This window comes from Ahaetulla prasina, chromosome 2 (assembly GCF_028640845.1).
Source record: "Ahaetulla prasina isolate Xishuangbanna chromosome 2, ASM2864084v1, whole genome shotgun sequence".
NCBI classification, from domain to species: domain Eukaryota; kingdom Metazoa; phylum Chordata; class Lepidosauria; order Squamata; family Colubridae; genus Ahaetulla; species Ahaetulla prasina.
In genome coordinates, this window is record NC_080540.1 from 154,484,348 (window position 1) to 154,506,426 (window position 22,079).

The following is a 22,079-nucleotide window of genomic DNA, read 5'->3' on the forward strand; positions in this document are numbered from 1 at the left end:
AAACAGGATAGATACAGAAAACACCAATTGGTGGGGAGGAGAGAGAGCCAGAGCCCTCTAATTTATGAAATGATTTGTTAAACTCCACGGTTTAATTAAAACTGTGAAGGCCATAGATATACTTTTGTGAGAGTATATTTGTGAGGGTATATGAGTATATGTATATGCGCTGTTTTTGGTTAAGTGTTCTTGTAATTAATTCCTCAAGGGAAGGCAAGTGCATGTTGGTCTCAAGATAAGGTACATGCTGTTCTGGGCCGAGACAGTCATGGGCTTTCATGACCCACTTTGTGGCTGCTAGGAAGCAATGCAGAGCTCACAATTGGACTGATTCTCTTTTCTTCTTCTAAGTCTGAATGTTTGGTTTATGAGATCTGAGACACTGCCGTACCTTTATGCTCTTTCCTGTGTTACATTTTCTGATGTAGGAATTAATTAATTTTAGGAATTAATTTTTGTTGAAAATGCTCTGTTCCCAAAATATGCCTGGAATAAAATGTGTTCATAACTATTTGAAATAGTGATTTACATGACAGCATTTATTGTTCAAACAGTGATCTGGTATATTGATTCATAAACAACAGCTATAAATGAACTATTAATTGTAGTTTAAACTGGACTGGCAATCTCTTCATCTTCTAGTCTGGGACTGAACATGCGTTTTTCCCATGTAAAAAGTATTTGTATTTTATGTTATTTTTATTAGTAAATCAAGCTGTACTTTTAGAAATAGAGTAATAAATATACGGGCAGTCCTCGACTTACAATTTGTTTAATGACCCTTCGAAGTCACAATGGCCCTGAAAAAATAACATGACTGTTTTTCACCCTACTGTTGCAGCATTCCCATGGTCATGTGATCAAAATTCAGACAGTTGGCAACTGACTTGTATTTATGACAGTTGCAGTATCCCATGTGATCACCTTTTACGACCTTCTGACAAGGAAAATCAATGGGGAAGCCAGATTCACTTAACAACCATGTTACTAACTTAACTACTACAGTAATTCATTTAACAACTGCAGCAAGAAAGGTCATAAAATGGGGCAAAACTCATTTTACAAATGTTTCACTTAGCAACAGAAATGTTGGGCTCAATTGTGGTCATAAATCAAGGACTACCTGTATTGTAATAACACTTTCATAATTCAGCTGTTTCAGCTTTTACAGCAAATTATAGGTAGACATTTTTATGTCTTACTTTTTATTCATATCAAACATTTAATATATATATACAGAAAATTGGCATGCCAAGAGAAAGCTTAGAATTCTATTTTGTAGTTTTCTGTTTCCAATGATTTTTTCCCACTCATAAGAAAGATCTATGGCATGAATGGCAACTCCCAGCAATCCTAGCCACATACTGGCAACTAATGACTCCTGGAAGTCGTAGTTATATCCAAAGGGCTATCCAATATCCAAAGGGCTATAGAGATTCCTCTCTGATGCACACACTGTGTGGAATATTGAAAATTTTGAAGCCAGTTTTCTTTTGAAAAGTACATTTATTACCAAAATTTTATAGTTATTTGTATCCAGCTGAATTTTTCAAATATGAACTTACGGTATATTTATCCTGAATATACGTTTCAATATGTTTTAGGAAAGGCTTTTATCAGGTAACAACATAAAACGGAGATACTATACTTAAATCAACTAATATCTAACAACTTTGCTGAGCTGTATTGTTTCCTTCCATTATTTCCAGTCATCAAACTGAAATTTTGGGAAAGCAACTTCAGGTTGGAATAGAAGAGTGTGGAAACTTGTAGTGAATAGTATTGGTGTACAGTAGATTTAGTATTTTCTTTCATTGTTTTTAGCTTATGATTTGAATTTTTTCTCACTATTTCTTATTTTACTTAATTCTTATTTACCTACCTTTTTTGCATTTACGTAGTGTTGCTTATATTGAAAGGGAATAATAATATGATAGGTAATGCATGTAGGTAGTGGCACTGGTAATTTGTTTCAGTTTTTAGAAAAGCAGTTACATTTTCTGTGTTGTTATGAAACTTCATTTTTTGTGGTTTTACCAATCTGCTGGTAAGTTAACTCAGAGTGACAAAATATATTTCCCCCCCTCTTAGGACAATGGAGATTTGTTATTTTATTATGATACGTACTCAGTATTTTTGATTTAAGAAAAAAACTTCACAATATTTTCTAAAGCTTCAGGAAGATCCTTTAATGCACAAACATAATTATAAATGTAGGGGAATGCTATAAAAGTTGCAATTTTTTTATTCTTCATGTCTCATGACCTCTTGCTTCCTATTTTCCTGACAACAACTCTGGGAGATGGATTGGGGCGTGCGGGGGGGGGGGGGGGAGAGAAAGCTAGAGGGAGAGAAAAGAGAGAGAGAGAGTGCATCAAACTGCTTGTTTTTATTTAGAGCTAATTAGAAGTTCTCTATTAATGTAGAATATTATGTCTTTATTAAAATCTGTTTGGTGGAAAGTGTTAAAATTTCTATTTCCATTTTGTTTAAACAGAAGAAAAAATAGCAAATATTTTACATACTATCATATTCCTCATTAAATTAGATCTTGTCCACTAAGGAAGAATACAAAATGTTAATTGTTCTTAACTTATTATGGAAAACAGGGAGGTAATGCGTTGCCCAACTGGGAACAAAACACTACATCTGCATGTTGACCTTAACTTCCTTAGGAAATTAGGACACCTCCATTTCTGCCGGATTAATACAGATGGGTATTTTCATAAGCAGCTGTGCTGATCATGATTAATTATTGGTGCCATGAATTGTATTCATGCTATTATAGTATGGTTTTTTTAAAAAAAAAACTTCAGTTAGTATATTCAATTACTGATCAGCCTTCAGTTCAGCCTATAATGTTAAAAGTTTAATTTTGATTGTAAAAAAATCAATTTTTGTAACAGAGTTGTCAAAAATCTGGAATATCTTACCTGAGTCAATTGTCTCAGCTACTGCCTTTCACAATTTTAATTCTCTTAACTTGTGTGGACCTCTCATTTAATTTAAAAATTTAAAGAGATTCCTAAGAGAATGTGTGTAAGTGCACTAAAGTGCCTATCGTCCCTGTAACATTGTATTTTTTTTCCATTTTGCTCATTTGAATTTGTAATTTTTGTTGACGAATAGTAAAGATCAAAACAACACACACAAGCACACACACTAACTTAATGCACACATTACAGGTAGTCCTTGACTTGCAGTGGTTTGTTTAATGACCATTCAAAGTTACAACAGCATTGAAAAAGTGACTTATAACTGTTTTTTACACTTATGACTATTGTGGCATCCCTTGGTCACGTGATCAAAATTCAGATGCTTGACAGTTGCAGTGTCCCAGGGTCATGTGATCACCTTTTGCAACCTTTGGACAAGCAAAGTCAATATTTGGGGAAGCTAGATTCATTTAACAACTTTGTTACTAACTTAACAGCTGCAATGATTCATTTAATAACTGTGGCAAGAAGGGTTCTAAAATGGGGAAAACTCACTTCATTTCATTTCATTTCATTTATTAAATTTCTATACCGCCCTTCTCCCGAAGGACTCAGGGCAGTTTACAGCCAACATAAAACAATATTTATAAACAAACTTAAAAGACAGTATAAAAATCTACTTCAATTTGGCTAATACCAATTAAAAATTATGCTAAAAAACAATAATAAAACCCCATGTAAAACAATAGTATCTTAGGCCAACCCTGCACGGTGAAATAAAAAAGTCTTGAGCTCGCAACGAAAGGTCCGGAGGTCGGGGAGTAATCGTAACCCCGGAGGAAGCTCATTCCAGAGGGCGGGTGCCCCCACAGAGAAGGCTCTCCCCCTGGGGGTCGCCAGCCAGCATTGTTTGGCTGACAGCACCCTGAGGAGACCCTCTCTGTGGGAGCGCACAGGTCGGTGGGAGGCTATCGGTGGCAGCAGGCGGTCCCGTAAATAAACAGACACTTAGCAAATGTCTCACTTACAAACACTTAGCAACAGAAATTTGGGGCTTGACTATGGTTGTAAATCGAGGATTACCTGAAATAGATTTTTAAAAGTCCCAAACTGCAAGGCATGCCAAGATTTATACTGGGTGCCTAAAAGAAAAAAAAAAGCAAATGCCATGAAAACCTCTTCAAGGAAAAAAATTCTGAAGACAGAACATTATCAAAAAGGCCCTGATTCCTCTCTCTGATTGGTCTCTGTTTTTCTCTCTTTTATCCTCTCTTCCCACACGTTCACACAAAGGGAAAGATCCCCTTGACAGAGAATCTTTGCCTTGGAAATTACACTGAATATTCATTTAGTCTTTTTGATAACATACAGTCTCAGAATAAGATCCATGTGAAGCAGTTCCTCAGAGTGGAATCTCATTTGAGTGGAATCTCTTTATATATCTGAACCAGCATTTTAAACGCTAGTGATTTGTAGGTGTATATACATAGAATAAATGAATAAACCTCCGAAACAAACTGCAAACTGTTTGGAACCCCATGATAATAGCTGTTTTAAACGTCATGACATATTCAGTGCAATTCCCAGTTACCAGATAATTGTCAAAGACAGAGAACCTTATGAACAAACCTGCTGCAGTGGTCTTTGTGACATATTTCTGCTATATGTGTTATTGTAGTTAGCAATAACTGATGTTGTTAAACTCCGCTTGTGAAAGTTTCTCTCTCGCTAAGGATTCTGAAAAAGAACAGTTACTATTTTCTCTTGACTGATTGCAGAAGGCTTTATGAGGCTAGGTACTATACACACACTGCGTATAAATGTTAATTTATAGGCAGTGAGTGATATAATTTATTTGTTTCTATTCTCAAAGGAGAGCTAAAAGTGGTAATTTGTCTGCACTTCTTACTAGAAGCTTCAGATGTAAGGTTGTATAATTTTTAATACTATACAGTGATTATCACTCCTGACCACTAGGAGGCATTAGACAACAGGTTTTGTTCTTTTTGTAACTTGTGAGGCATAAGAAGCCCTCATTTAAAAAGAAGAAAAAAAAACCGGGTTGTACATACGGTGCATATAACACCTAATCAGGGCTGCTTAGGCCTCTTCACAAGATCCAACATGAATGAAAATGCCCATCTAGTCTCTCCCAGTGGTCAATAGTTATACTGCTGTAATACAAAATAATGTCCCAGCTTCTGCCAACCTAGCAGATCGAAAGCACGTCAAAAATGCAAGTAGAAAAATAGGGACCACCTTTGATGGGAAGGTAACAGTGTTCCGTGCGCCTTTGGCGTTTAGTCATGCCAGCCACATGACCACAGAGACATCTTTGGACAACGCTGGCTCTTCGGCTTTAAAATAGAGATGCGCACCGCACCCTCGAGTCGGGAACAACTAGCACATATGTGCGAGGGGAACTTTTACCTTTACCTTAATACAAAATACGTATCTATTTTATTTCCCAGATACTTCTATGAATATTTCTCTTTTTTTGGTTTGAAAGAAATATGCACTATTTTGTATTTAAAAAAATATTTAAAACACATGTAACTTTGCTGAAGAAATTTGCTTAACCTTAAAAATAATGTGTGGTTATATCACTAAATACAGTTTGTCTCCATACTGAAGTGAATATAAGTAATAGCTGAAATTACAGATTTATGATAAAGCATTTCTCTCGTTGACAATATATTGTTACATTAAGCATATGTACTTTTAATAAGAGATCCTAGTAGGAGATTCCACTTATTAGCAGTACATACATTGGCTACATTTGGTTGTAGAAAATAAATACACACATGTACAGATGAGCCATGGCAACTGGACTTCTTTTCTGGTTGGTTCAAAAAGTTTAGCTGCTTATTTAAATAGCTTCTTCAGTTTTAGATAAGCAGCAAAACTTTTAACACCAAGAAAAGAAGTGCAGTTGCCATGACTCAGCTTCCAGACAACTCTACCTGGATGACTGAGAAACTTCATTAACATACATACAGATACTTCGTCAGCAGTGACAGTTTGAAACAGCTTTTGTAGTGGCCATGGGAGCCTTATAAAACATGCTGCAGTCCATTCTTTTACAGATCAATACAGAGAAAATCAAAAGACAAGTCTAGACCTGCTGATAGAACTTTGTATGATTAGTGGTCAATGGGTGAAGATTTCTGATTCCCTGTGTTACACAACAACAACAACACAAAGTGGCTTTACAGATAGGATGAAAACTAAGGAGTGTATTTGCAGGACAACAAGCTCAATTGTGATACTAAAAATGAGTATTTTATATATATATTTTTTCACTCTGATTAAAAAAGATTACTAAACCAGATACCTGTACAACTATGGTGGTCTGTATTGCATGAAGATTGTTTCAGTAACTATTTCTTTGAGTTCTTGTAAAGTTATGATTTATTTTATTTATTTATTTATTTATTTATTTATTAATCATATTTATATACCGCCCTATCTCCCGAAGGACTGATTGTGTTGTGAATGATAATATCAAACCATCGTATTTCCTGTCAGCCTTTTTCCTGGATACTTTTTTTTTCCAACCATGCTTAAGACTATTATGACTTTTGCTTTCACATTATATATCCCAAATATATACGCTTTGCTGTTGTATTTCTCTTTCACCACAATAGAAAGGAATACTTTTTTTTTAATTTAACTTTTGTGGTAGTGCCCATTTTTTTTCAAATATTCCAACTGGAAATAACCTTGGCCTTGATGATGTATAGCTGTGTTGACCATGTAATGATTTGCACTTTAATGTTTTCGCTAACTCTGTCTTTCACTAAAGTCTGTCTTTCTCCCAAGAAACAAACTTCTCTGTATTCCATGGCTAGAGTCACCATTCCTGTAAATTTTTGAACTTATGAACACAATCCATTATTACTACTTATATGTGTTGGATTGGCCTGCCTGTCAACATAGTCTTATTTTTTTTAATATTGAGTAATAGACCAGGTTTTACACTTCCTTCTTCCTTAAGTCTTTCTTGCCTCCAGCCATCTCTGTGGTATCATTAACATATCTGAGGTTATTGAAATTTGTTTTAACCGAAATTCTCACCAAGGGATTACAGATATAATCTCAAATATGTCCCTTCCATCATGCTATTCCCTTTTCAGTTAAGAAATATTATATAAATCATAACATTGTAGTAATAAATAGTATACCAAAAAATTAAGGCATAACAAAAGAAAATGAACTAAATAGAAATAATAGGAACAAACTTTGCTATATCTCTCCATTCCTTTTTATCCTTGCAAACAATTTTTGCTCTCATTACACTGATACACTGCTTCATTCCAAGGAAGAAATGATAAACTGAAGACAGAACCAATGAAGAGAGAACCAATGAAGAATGAAGAATGAAAGAATGAAGAATGAAGACAGAGCCAGTGAAGACAGAACCCATGAAGACAGCAGAATGAAGAACTGGCAAATAGCTCACCTTTTTGTAATTCCTTTCTGGACAAGGAGACTACTTGAAGTCACCCACAAGTACTCCATATAGCTGTTCCTCATGAGGAAACTGCAAGGCAACAGTCTCTGATGGATTTAGAATACTGCGAGATGGGGGAAATCATATTTCATTCAAATTGCAGTTGGCACCTTTCAGAAGGTCAATGGGTTTTCTAATCACTTTTGGAAATTACTGGTTAACTTCTTTTCAGGTATTAGAAATCTGTTTATTGACAAATTTGAATCACCAAGTTCTGAATGCATATTTAAGGAAAATTCTTTTGGAATAAACAGCAAAAGTGTAATTAGAAGTTTGATTTTGGAATGTTACAAGTAGGCTACAAGATGAGTCAGATTTGAAATAAGATTTCATGTCAAAGAATTCTCCTTTGAATTCTTTTTTTAAAACCGTGGTAGGATGAGCTTTTGAAGGTTGGACAGGAGAGGGAACCAGAAGGAACTAAGGTTAGAACTGAAGGAGAATAACACTTGAATATGATTTACAAATACAGAATGGAGCAAAATATCATAACCTTGAACTTAATTATATTTTGGGGCAATGAACCCAGAGGTTAAACTTAATAGTGACTGCCTCTATAGACAGACTATGTTTAAAAGTTGTTATAGAAGAGGAACAACTTTTACTGGGCAAGACAGACTAATCTGAAAGTGGATTTAAAAATGACAGGTAACAAGAATGATATGGAAAAGGATGCTACATTGGATAGACAAATGAAACCAGTTCATGTCTTAATAATTAAAATAACAAACCAAAAGAATGACTTGGATAACTTTTCTGTATTGGGATTACAAAAGAAACTTATTAAAGGTTTGAAGAATTTTATGAGAAGGAACAAAACATGAAAAAACCCAAGTTCTAGAACACTATTTGAAAGCCTTAAGGATCAAAAATTTAAAAAGTAAAAAGGAATATAAAATTGGCTTATTTGATCAAAGTTAAAAATAGACGTTTCATTATTTTTCTTTCTATTTTTTAGTTTCTATTTTGTAATTTTATCTTTGTAACTGCAATTTTAGGAATATTGCTATAAAAAAGATGTACCGCTTCATACATTGGCTTTTATTCTTTAAGCTTTTCACTGCTCTTTTTTTGAGGATTTCGTCAGTCTTATCCAGCCACAATTTTCTTGGCCTTCCCTTCCTCCCTTCTCTTTTCCCGCATATATTTGTTTGGAATTCAATCCATTGTCTCCATTTAATCAACATATTTCTTCATATGGGCAATTGATCCATTGATCTAATGATTCCCTTGTTCTTATACAGATTCACAGGGCATGGAAAACAAACAAGTTCTATATGTCTTAGTGCAAAGAGACAAACATATTTTAGCAGGTATTATTGAAAGCAGGTGGGATGAATTTCATGAGTGGACTACTAGAATTTAGAATATATTATATTGAAGAAGAATAGATAGGACAAAAGAGAGGAATAGGTATATATGAAGGAACTGTGCATCTGTTAACTGCAATCAAAACAACTCTCACTAGCTTGAAATCTCTATGTTCAAAAACTAAAACATCCACAATTAGGTTAAAGCCAATCCAAAACATAATAAGGGCAGCAGTAAGAATTACACCAGTTCCCACCTTAAAACAGCAGAAACTGAAAGCAGAAAGCAAGATGACATTGGGTATATCTTAGGGAAAGGCTCTCTGGAATGTATTTGGAAACTGCAGGAGCTAAATATTACAGCTAGACTTGGGCCCTCTGCAGACTATTATAGGGTCTCCTTTATATTCCAGACACAATTTTATAGTTTAAATGCCCTACATAGTTTTGGATAGAACTAGTTCACTTGGATCTTCCCGCTACCAATGGCATTGTTATAGAGCACATTACTTGGAAAGGCTGTTTATGGGTTTTCTCCCCTCTTGCCCATGAAGGTGAAGTAAATTGTCTTTAAAACTCTAGTTTTAGACAGGAATTTTAAAATGGTTGTTACACTGTATATCATTATAGTTGTCAAGACAGACTAATCTGAAAGTGGATTTAAAAATGACAGGTAACAAGAATGATATGGAAAAGGATGCTACATTGGATAGACAAATGAAACCAGTTCATGTCTTAATAATTAAAATAACAAACCAAAAGAATGACTTGGATAACTTTTCTGTATTGGGATTACAAAAGAAACTTATTAAAGGTTTGAAGAATTTTATGAGAAGGAACAAAACATGAAAAAACCCAAGTTCTAGAACACTATTTGAAAGCCTTAAGGATCAAAAATTTAAAAAGTAAAAAGGAATATAAAATTGGCTTATTTGATCAAAGTTAAAAATAGACGTTTCATTATTTTTCTTTCTATTTTTTAGTTTCTATTTTGTAATTTTATCTTTGTAACTGCAATTTTAGGAATATTGCTATAAAAAAGATGTACCGCTTCATACATTGGCTTTTATTCTTTAAGCTTTTCACTGCTCTTTTTTTGAGGATTTTCAGTCTTATCCAGCCACAATTTTCTTGGCCTTCCCTTCCTCCCTTCTCTTTTCCCGCATATATTTGTTTGGAATTCAATCCATTGTCTCCATTTAATCAACATATTTCTTCATATGGGCAATTGATCCATTGATCTAATGATTCCCTTGTTCTTATACAGATTCACAGGGCATGGAAAACAAACAAGTTCTATATGTCTTAGTGCAAAGAGACAAACATATTTTAGCAGGTATTATTGAAAGCAGGTGGGATGAATTTCATGAGTGGACTACTAGAATTTAGAATATATTATATTGAAGAAGAATAGATAGGACAAAAGAGAGGAATAGGTATATATGAAGGAACTGTGCATCTGTTAACTGCAATCAAAACAACTCTCACTAGCTTGAAATCTCTATGTTCAAAAACTAAAACATCCACAATTAGGTTAAAGCCAATCCAAAACATAATAAGGGCAGCAGTAAGAATTACACCAGTTCCCACCTTAAAACAGCAGAAACTGAAAGCAGAAAGCAAGATGACATTGGGTATATCTTAGGGAAAGGCTCTCTGGAATGTATTTGGAAACTGCAGGAGCTAAATATTACAGCTAGACTTGGGCCCTCTGCAGACTATTATAGGGTCTCCTTTATATTCCAGACACAATTTTATAGTTTAAATGCCCTACATAGTTTTGGATAGAACTAGTTCACTTGGATCTTCCCGCTACCAATGGCATTGTTATAGAGCACATTACTTGGAAAGGCTGTTTATGGGTTTTCTCCCCTCTTGCCCATGAAGGTGAAGTAAATTGTCTTTAAAACTCTAGTTTTAGACAGGAATTTTAAAATGGTTGTTACACTGTATATCATTATAGTTGTCAAGTATAAAGTGTGATGAATTGAAGGATTATTAATCATTAGGTGTAAAGTGGTGGTTCATAACATTTCAACCAAATAATTTAGGCTTTAGAAAAGTTGGGTTTCATGTTTTAACATCTTTAGAAATAAAACATTCTGAAATTTTAACATTTTAAATTTCATATGGGTGAGCTCTTAACCATATAGCTATTGTTGTGATGTCCAGCATGTAAATGAGAATGTTTAAATGTTCATGTTATCTTTTCACAATATTGGTAGTATTTTGTGTATGATTATTTCTCTGGAATTGGGTCCCCAGGTTTCTTGCCAAACGCTGTGCTGTGCATGTTGACATTCAAGACAGTGGACCTCACAGAGCTCAACCCAATGCAATTTTAGAAAAAGTGTTTACATCCATCACTAAAGTAAGTGAGAAGTCAAATTGTTCTGCATTATTATTTTGCATACTACTTTAGTTCCTTGTGGCAATGCTATGGCATAAAATGGTTCGGTATTCTTTTCTTGTTGTTGAATTGTTGTAATATGGAAGAAGTATGTAAGATTTAATTATTTAAAATTAATTTAAGTTGGTCTAAATAATACTTTTATCTTTTAATTCACTACTTTAATTCATTCTTTTGTTTTTGTTACTGCCTATTCCCTGCCCTTTCTGAACCTCAGACTCATATTGTATCTGTATGTTGTAAGAGACCAATAAATATTTAATAACTAATTATTCTTAAACCAAGGATTTCTAGCTGCATTAGATTGAGGGGAAAAGACAGGAAGTTTTTTGTGTAGGCTTCTTTCTGCTTATGTGGAACCTGCAAATACAGTCAGTGCTTCTTTTGCACATCTATAGTCTATACTGTTTATGCTATATATCATAGCTAGTGCTGCCCTGTATCGCTTTTGCTTAGTAGAAAAATAAGATTCTTACCTAGTGCAATGAGAGACTTGAAACCCACCTCCACAGACCCCCAAAAAACAAAAACCCCATACCTCTGCCTGAACTTTACATCCAGATTTTGCTGAGAAAATTGCAGGTAGAGTAATCAGAATGATTTCCTTGGAGAAGTGTCTGTAATTGTGGAGAAAAGACTTCAGCAGTACTGAATATATATGTAGCCCTCAACTTAACAACCATTAGCTTGGTGCTAATGGTTCAAAGTTACAACAGCACTGAAAAAAGTGACTTATGACCATTTTTCATACTTACAACCATTGCAGAATTCCCATGATCATGTGATCAAAATTTGGGTGCTTGGCAGCTGGCTCATATTTATGAAGGTTGCCATGTTCTGGGTCATGTAATCACCTTTTGTGACTTTCTGACACACAAAGTCAATGGGAAAGCCATATATTCACTTTACAATTGTGTTACTAACTTAACTATTGCAGTGATTCACTTATTGTGGCAAGGAAGGTTATTAAATGGAGCAAAATTCACTTAACAACTGTCTCACTTAGCAATAGAAATTTTGGGCTCAATTGTCATAAGTTGAGGACCGCCTGTACTTGAACAGAGTTGGAACTTTTTCTGGTACAATTGTGCAAGGACTTTGTTTCTCAGACTGAGTATTTCCTCTGTTTGCCTTTCCTAGCAAAACATACAGTTCTAGATAATATCCAGCAGGTTGTAGACTGAAGGACAATTGGGCAGAAATGGGAAGAACCTATTTTAGTAATTTGATAAGAAGCAAAAAAAAAAAGCTCTTTTTATATCTGTCTGATCATCTCCTAGTGTCCAGATGCAAGCCGATTAGAAGGTTTGTCAAAACAACTAGATTGGGATGTCCGAAAAATCCAGCGCTGGTTTCGTCACCGAAGGAACCAGGATAAACCAAGCACCCTTACAAAGTTCTGTGAGAGCATGTAGGTTTGTGTAGAATTCAAATCTTAGAATTTCAATTCTTTATTTTAAAAGTAAATATCGAATAGAATTTCAGACTTTAGAATTAGTAATGCATAATATAAAAATAGTATCTTTATAACTTTTATACCAGTAGGGGTACCTAGAGGGGTAAAGACCCGCTCAACAGAAAGAACTGTTGAAGACACAATCCTATATCTGGATCTCTTTCACATTAGCCAAACTCTGTATATCTTAGTTAATGCTATCTCTTCTGAGTTATTCAGTAGCATTTACAGCTATAAAAGCATCTATCTATTTCTTTGCAGGATTTGTGTCTTTTATCAAGTTTCCTTTTACTGTCTGGGGTTATTTTCCTAAGCATTCACTTGACTTTTTTATAGACTCTTGTCTCTGCTCTTTTCTGTCCTACTTAAATTTATTTTCTCACTTTTTTAATGCATGGCTTCTATCACTATAGTATCTGAGCATTTTGCCTTCCTGCCTGCTACCTCTATGGCTTCTGCCTCTCTTCCTCAATGACTACTTCCCCAAGATATATACCATAGGTGAGTGGGACTCTTATTTGACCTCCAAATCTGTTTGATAAATAATAAGAGTTTTCAAAAATTGAAGACATTTTGAATCTGAAATTTTGTATATGTGCTGCCGAAGCGAGCACTGAATCTGAAATTTTGATTGGGCAAACATTTTCTCTTAGCATGAAGATAGATTTACTTTCTTATAACATGTTTTTGGCTCTTATTAGATCAATATTTGTATGCCATATATTCTTGTTTTTTAATTCTAGGTGGCGGCTTACATTTTATTTATGTATTTTTATATATGGACTCAGATTTCTTTGGACGGTGAGTATATTGGACATCTTTAAATTATGCTAAATGAAATGATAATAATTTAGTTGCAGGAGTTGATGCTTGGTGCTTTTCCCTAGTGTTTTTATTTGGATGTTCAGTTTTTATTTAATTGTCTTAATAGAACTGGAAAAGTAGCTTTCAGTTATGCTTTGTCATAGAAATGCATTTATATTTTTTATTATAGAACCAGAAGAACTTGTTTGAGATTTGCAGTACATTATTCCTTACATATCTATAACATTCAAGCATATAGATTTCCCAATGTGTCGTATGAATGTATCTACATGTAATTCAGTTATTAAAGTATTATACTTATATATTGCTTTTTGGTGGCTTAAAGAAAATGCTAAGATTAGATATAATTTATCATAATTTATCATATCCCTTGGACTGCAAGGCAATCAAACCGGTCAATCCTAGAGGAGATCAACCCTGACTGCTCTTTAGAAGGCCAGATCCTGAAGATGAAACTCAAATACTTTGGCCACCTAATGGGAAGGAAGGACTCACTGGAGAAGAGCCGAATGCTGGGAAAGGTTGAGGGCAAAAGAAGAAAGGGACGGCAGAGAATGAGGTGGTTGGATGGAGTCACTGAAGCAGTAGGCGTGAGCTTAAATGGACTCCACAGGATGGTAGAGGACAGGAAAGCCTGGAGGAATGTGGTCCATGGGGTTGCAATGGATCAGACATGACTTCGCAACTGACAACAAATCGTATAAAAATTCGGTGAAACTGTCATTGCTATCCGATTATGGGAGATGTCATACCTTTAAAATATAATGTTTGCTGTATGGATAATTTAAAGGAAATACCATTTCTCCCAAAATAAGACATCCCCTGATAATAAGCCCAATTGGGCTTTTGAGTGCATGGCAATAAGGCCAAGTGCTTATTTCAAGGTTCCAAAAAATATAAGGCAGGGTCTTATTTTCGGGGAAACACAGTAAGTAACTTGATATTTAAGTATAAGAAAACACTTCTAATCTGAGTTAAACTAAGAAATCAAAATATCTTTCTGAAGTAACCTTTTAGATGTTAAAATCCTGCTGATAAGTACTCTCTGTATTACTCTATTTTTCTTTTTATTGTAGTCACCCTGGTTTTGGGATACACGACAATGCTGGTATAACTATCCTTATCAGGTATCCATTTTCTTTAATAATACTTGTAGCAATGCAAATTTAATGTTTTTATATTGTTTTTATGATGTTGTAAACTGCTTACTCGATCGTGAGATGGGTGGCGTATAAATTAAATTAATACATTAATGCTTTTATAGGATAATTTAGTTTAGGTGCTGTGGAGTTTGTGCTGACTATAAATATGTCATATCCAACATTTCGTTTTCCTAATAAAATTCTGAACCACCACTGTGTCACTGCAGTATTGATAGAGATACTGAGCTTCATGATTGGAAAGGTTTAACAAACCACCTATATTCCTTTGTAAGACCTGTGGTTGCTGCTACTCCATTAAGTAGGATGTTATGAAGTAGTTACAATATACCATGATGCTTGGGCACATTAATTTGGAGATATTTGATATTTTTTTTTATTACTTTTTTCTAACATTACAAACAAAGAAGAAAAAAAAATACATTATTCCACCCTTGTGCTATTCATAAAAAAGGAAGATTTGGGTCTTCGGATATGTCCTCATGATTGCCAAAATCCACGTTCTCGAGGTACAGGTACCGAGGCGTCCAATTTTCCAAGCGCATAGTCCACGAATGGTTTCCAAATCTTCCAGAAAATATCTTCTTTATACACACCACTTCTAATTTTAATATCACATGTCATTTTATCATTTAAAGCTAATTTCCACATTTCAGAATTCCACACTTCTATTCTAAAAATCACATCTAGTTTCCAATATCTAGCTATTATAATTCTACCTATTATAATCATAATTCTAATCAATTGATTTTAAAATACACGTGGCTTATTAATCATTACAGTAAATCCTTGGCTCAATATATCTTTTTAATTACTTCATTTTTTTTGTTAATGAACTGTAACAACACCAAAAATAAAGGTACATCAGTGATTCTATAGTGAAAAAATAACATACATTACAGTGATTAAACTGAGCATAAATGAAGAAAAAGTAACTCCATGTATGGTAGTCCTCAGCTAACAACCATTTGTTCAGTGACTGACAATATGATCCTGCTGAACAAGGAGACTAACGGCCATTGCTGCATCTCCACGATGATGTGATCACAATTTGGGAGCTTGGCAACAGGGTGGCAATTGTGAGGGGTGGCTGTGTCTGATGGACACATGTATGCCACTTGCAATCTTCAATGCTGATTTTTGACAAGCAAAGTCAAGAGAAAGCTGGCAGGAAATTGCAAATAATCGGAAATTAACTTTGCAAAGTTTAATAGCTTTTTGCGATTTGCTTAATAACTGCAACTGCTGCAACTACTGCTGTTAGTTGGCACTTTATGACCGCATTTCTTTGTAATGGAGTTGCCAAGGACCATCTGTAATGAAAGGAGGGGAAGGAGATCCATGTCGTCTCAACAGAATATTAATTCAACCCTGAAATATATCTTTAAATCTAGACCATGTTGAAATTGATTGCTCCGTTTCCTAATTTTAGAATGTAAAAAAAAATAAATTAAAAAGTGGCAACAAATGCAGACTATTATTATTTTGTGGTGTGTGTGTGCATATTGTCATTGTAAGAAATTTGAGATGTCTTTAACTTAACAACAATGAATTGTCCAGCCACAGCTTTTTTTGGTTTTATGTTATATACTATTTGCACAATTATTTGGCAAGGTCAAATATTTGGCATATATCAAGTATATGGTCAAGTATTTTGACCATATCATCCTTTGTATGCATATTTTCCACTTCCAAGCTGTATAAACTTAAATGCTTAGTGAATATAAGCAGATCAGATGAATATAAGCAGATCAGGTGATATTTGTGTAATGAGGGAGTGGGTGGCCTAAGGAGATCAACACCCTATATCAAGGTATGCATATTTATTAGACAGCCTTTTTTCCTCAGGTGAAATGGGCTAAAGAAGAGATTTAACTGATTCTGAAAAGTCAAAAATTGTAAAAATTGTTTCAGAGGGATGCAGCACTTTTGAAATTGCTAAACCTTTTGGGCGTGATCACAGAATCATCAAATGTTTTGTTGCAAATAGTCAACAGGGTCACAAGAAACGTGTTGAGAAAAAAAGACGCACCTTAATTGCCAAAGATTTGAGAAGAATCAAACATGAAGCTACCAGGAACCCATTATCCTCCAGTGCTGTCATATTTCAGAACTGCAGCCTACCTGAAGTGCCCAGAAGTACAAGGTGTTCAGTGCTCAGAGATATAGTCAAGGTAAGGAAGGCTGAAATCCGACCACCACTGATCAAGACACATAGTTGAAACGGCAAGACTGGGCCAAGAAATATCTGAAGGCACATTTTTCAAAGGTTTTATGGACTGATGAGATGAGAATGACTCTTGACGGACCAAATGGATCAGTAACAGGCACAAAGCTCCACTTTGACTCAGATGCCAGCAAGGTAGAAGTGAGGTACTGGTATGGGCGGGTATTTTTTTTTATTATTATTTTTTATTTACATTTATATCCCGCCCTTCTCCGAAGACTCAGGGTGGCTTACAGTGTATAAGGCAATAGTCTCATTCTATTTGTATATTTACAAAGTAAACTTATTGCCCCCCCAACAATCTGGGTCCTCATTTTACCTACCTTATAAAGGATGGAAGGCTGAGTCAACCTTGGGCCGGGCTTGAACCTGCAGTAATTGCAGGCTACTGTGTTCTAATAACAGGCTTCTTAACAGCCTGAGCTACCACGGTATTATGAAAGATGAGCTAGTTGGACCTTTTCTGGCTGGAAGATGGGCTCAAAATCAACTCCCAAACCTACTGCCAGTTTTTAGAAGACACATTCTTCAAGCAGTGGTACAGGAAAAAGTCTGCATCTTTCAAGAAGACCATGATTTTTATGCAGCACAATGCTCCATTGTATGCATCAAAGTACTCCACTGCGTGGCTAGCCAGTAAAGGCCTTAAAGATGAAAGAATGATGACATGGCTCTATTCCTCACCTGACCTAAACCCTATTGAGAACTTGTAAGCCCTTCTTAAATGGGAGATTTATGGTGAAGGAAAAAGTTCACCTCTCTGAACAGCTTCTGGGAGGCTGTGGTTGCTGCTGCACAAAAAGTTGATCATCAGCAGATCAAGAAACTGACCGACTCCACGGATGGAAGGCTTATGACTGTTATTGAAAAGAAGGGTGGCTATATTGGTCACTGATATTTTTTTTGAACTGTCAGAAATGTTTATTTGTAAATTTTGAGTTGTTTGTTTATTCTCACTTAAAGATTAAAATAAATGAGTGATATGGAAAAATTTTCATTTTTCATTTAGTTGCATAATAATTCTGCACACTAATATTTGGCCAATAATTGTGCACACATAGATATTCTCCTAAGAAAGCCATAACATCACTTTTACTTTCTTAAATATTTAGGTTTGAGGTTTATTAACATTTTGGATTGACTGAGCACTGTAGTTGTTCAATAATAAAATTATGGTAATCCTCCAAAATACAGCTTGCCTAATAATTGTGCACATAGTATGTGTTAATATGCTGCTATAAAAATGCAGTAGTTAAAAATATAAATGTGATACTGAATTACCGTATTTTTCAGTCTGTAAGATAAACCGGAGTATAAGACACACCAAGATTTCAAAGAGGGAAACAAGAAAAAAAGTTTTTGCCCTCCTCAGCCCCCAGGAGTACTCTGCAGGCCTCCCAAACCCTCTGTGCATCCCATTTTTTGCAAAAACAGGGCCTGCAGAGGGTTTGGGAGACCTGCAGAGTACTCCTGGGGGCTGAGGAGGGCAAAAACATAATGCATGGGAGGTTTGGAAGGCCAAAAACGGGCCCATTTTTTGCGAAAAATGACCCTGTTTTTGGCCTCCCAAAACCACACACGTTTTTGCCCTCCCCAGGAGCACTCTGCAGGCCACCCAAACCCTCTGCAAGCCCTGTTTTTGTGAAAAACAGGCCTGTTTTTGGTGAAAACGGGATGCGCAGGGCAGTGTTTCGGGAGGCCAAAAATGGCTATTCGGTGTATAAGATGCACCAACATTTCCACCCTCTTTTAGGAGAGAAAAAGTGTGTCTTACATTCCGAAAAGTACAGTATACCCCTAAAATATGGAGTTTGACATTTTATGAAGAGTTTTGACTTCATTGAGCCTGGAACTCAGCAAAGAGTATAGTTCTATGTAAGGATTGAATATCTGGTTTAATACATCTTGATTTAGGGGACTTCTAATATCAGGCACACATTTTTCATGCAGGCTCCTTATCCATTTAATAACTCACTCATCAAATTGAAGGGCTTTCCATTGAGCTAAGGGTCCATTAAATTGAAGTTTTGCTGCAAATAGTTCTATCAATTTGATCATTATGCAAATAATGCAAATTAACACAAATGATGTAAGTTTGGATTTAGTGGAACTGCCTCCTCTCCCTGAATGGTTCATTAAATTAGAGGAAATAGGGCTGTGTACTGGCTTGAGCCTGTGAATGAAAGATGAGAATAATAAAGCCGACACACAAACAAATGGAGCAGTGGTGAAATACAATTTTTTTTACTACCAGTTCTGTGGGCGTGGTTTGGTGGGCATGGCAAACTACAAAATCCCCATTCCCACCCCACTCTGGGGCCAGCCAGAGGTGGTATTTGCTGGTTTTCCGAACTACTCAAAATTTCCACTACCGGTTCTTCAGAACCTGTCAGAACCTGCTGGATTTCACTCCTGAAATAGAGATTTTCTTTGGGTTATGCATTTAACTAATGCGTTCAAATTTAAAGGTTTATTTTAAGAAGGATTTGGACAAATATGAACAGGTTTAAAGAAGGCCACTAAGATGATCAGGACTATAAGGTTTAGCTTTGAGAAAAGTAGACTCAGAGGACCTGTTCAGCTGTTCAGATTTTATGATGGTGCTAAACGTCCTTATAGTTGCAGCCATCACGGCATCCCACAGTCACGCAGTTGCCATTTACTGCCATCTTATAACAAACCAAGTCAAGGAAAAGCCGGCAGGAGGTTACAAATGGAGACCATGTGATGTTGCATGATTGGCTTAATGGCAACTGGAGCTGCCTTTTCTAAGTGGTGCAGTCATGTGACAGTTGCTTAGCAGGGGAAATTCTAATCTCAATTACCATTGTTAAGTGAAGAATATCTATAGAAACAATTGTTCAGGAAAATGTGGAGTTCCCCTCCACTGGATGTGTCTGAATAGGAGCAGACAGCCATCTGGATTCTTTTACAGAACTGAATATGATGGCATAAATGTCCACTTCCAGATCAATGGGTTTGGTATTATATTATTTTAAGTAGCAGAGATAATTCAGTGGGAAAAACTCTAGAATATCTTTTTCCCTAATGTAGTGTAGGCATGCTTATTAGAATAAGAATGGATAGAAGACCGTTTTCAGTTCACACTCAATCAACTCACTTAAAAATTGTTTGTGCAGAAGAATTTCAAGAAAATAAATATTGATGTTGAATGCTTCTTTGATATTTTCTTTTTAAAATATGTTTTGAAAGGGAATATTCAACCTTCTAAAGGTTGAATAACAGGACATTAATATGCCTCTTTTCATGGTCCTCAGTTAAATGAAACAAGCATTGTTAATTACTAGCCAGGCATGTTGTGTTTAACAAGCTAAGGAAGATATGCAAATGCATTCTTCCTTCCAACCATTTTCCTGTTATTCTTCCATCTCCTATTCTCACCTCCTTTGTTGCCTTAGAGATGGTTGAGTTCATTTTTCTGGACATCTTTTTGCTTCCTATTCAACATTGAAACACATATTTCAGGGATGAGGATAAATAAGTGCCTCCCTCCGCTTTATTTCAGTCAGTTCTGAAAAGGGTAAATGCTCTCTACAGATATTACTCCACTTATGAACTTTCGAGTTGTGAACTTTTGCTGATATGAACAAACGTGTCAACTCTAACTTAGAAACTCCCAGAAATCAGGTGGAAAAGGGTTAGTTTATGATGTACTGCATATGTATACTTGGCAGCACTGTTGCATTAATCATCTGTTGAGAAGGACAGCTACACCCCATATCTGAGTAAAAAAAAAAACAAGCTGAGCCGCACAATGCCCACATCTTCCCCAGAGAGGCTTTCAGTACGGAAATGCCCCACCACCACCAGGAGTATGCCAGCTTGGTCACCCCATGGGTGTGAGGGACAAGAGGAAGCCAAGGGTAACTGCATGTTTTTTCTGCAACAATCCTGAGACAGTAACTGACCCCAAAGTCACCCTGCTGGTTTTTCATGCCTAAAGTGGGATTAGAACTCAGTTTCCTGGTTTCTGGCTTGATGCCTTAACTACTGGACTAATCTATGTTGGATGAGCCATGTAAACAAGATTACTTTTCTGTTTTTCAGCCCATAACATCAGACATTTATTACTATTATGTCATTGAACTGGCCTATTACTCGTCTCTTCTGTATTCACAGTTTACTGATATTAAGCGAAAGGTAAGAAACAATTTTTTGTCTAAGCGTCTATAGGAATCCTTTTTAGTTAGTTGGGTTGAAAAAATCTGACTATAATAATAGAAATACAACTGTTTGTTCTTGATTAAATGCTATAGCAGATGACACTACAATTCAGAAGGTTAAAATATCTCAATTTGGCTAAAGCAAGAATTCTAAAAGTTATATCGAGTATTTGGCTGTAGCACTAAATAAATTGCTTAATTGTTTTTCAGAAAAATGTCTGCTACCATAGAAGTTTTAATTTTTTAAAAAAATCAATGTTTAAATCAGTGAGGCTGATTTAAGATGAGTGTTGTAGGATCGGTGTTTCTCATTCTTTAGCATTACTAAAATTAGGTTTGTGAGCAGCCTTCTGAAGAAGAATTTCTAATGTTGGACGCTTATTTCAGGACAAACTTATGGAAGGCTATCCAACATTCATACAAACTCCACAAGCAAGATTGGTGGGCTCTTAAAGGAAGAACAATAGTCCTGCTCTTTCAGTGGAGGTGGAATGAAATGCTACCCTCTTCAAACTAACTGCCTTGATAAAGAGAAAATAATTACATTCTGGGATTAGGATTGTTTTCTGATTCCTTGCAGCAGAGAAACTATTTTTGTTTTCATTGAGATGCATAGATAATTTGGGTAGTATTGATAGTCTTGAATCTTAAGTTTCATTTAGATTTTGTGCAGTGTATACGTTTTTGTGTGAGCATATACATCAGTTGATTAGTGATGAAGTTATCTTAACTGCATTTCTCAATCTGCAATGATCACAATATGATAAGCAATAAGAAGCCATCCATCCCAGTGGGTCTCTGCAGGCCTTGGGCCTGCTTCCTACTCTATGAGGTCCCATACCTTCCTCCCCTCCCCCCCCAGATCAGTCACTTATCTTTTTTGTAGAACCTGCTTCAGGCACCTTAAAGAACATATGTAGAGCCCCTCTGCTCTACAACTCATACAGAAATTCCATTCAAGTGATATATTTGTAAGCACTACTTAAGCATGGAAAAGCAACTCCTAGCTTCTGTGATGATGTGCCATTATGACTATTCCCAGTGGGGAAACCTTTTAC

At 35.6% G+C, this 22,079-nt stretch overlaps 1 protein-coding gene across 1 annotated transcript in view; it reads left to right on the forward strand.

Annotated features, from left to right (window-relative positions):
* CERS5 (ceramide synthase 5) overlaps positions 1-22,079 on the forward strand; it is a 35,676-nt gene that overhangs the window by 1,134 nt on the left and 12,463 nt on the right. Inside the window, exons 2-6 of the mRNA XM_058168252.1 lie at positions 11,025-11,130; positions 12,450-12,580; positions 13,369-13,426; positions 14,527-14,577; positions 20,906-20,998. Of these exons, the coding sequence (XP_058024235.1) occupies positions 11,025-11,130; positions 12,450-12,580; positions 13,369-13,426; positions 14,527-14,577; positions 20,906-20,998 (439 nt within the window). The remainder of the gene's footprint in view (positions 1-11,024; positions 11,131-12,449; positions 12,581-13,368; positions 13,427-14,526; positions 14,578-20,905; positions 20,999-22,079) is intronic.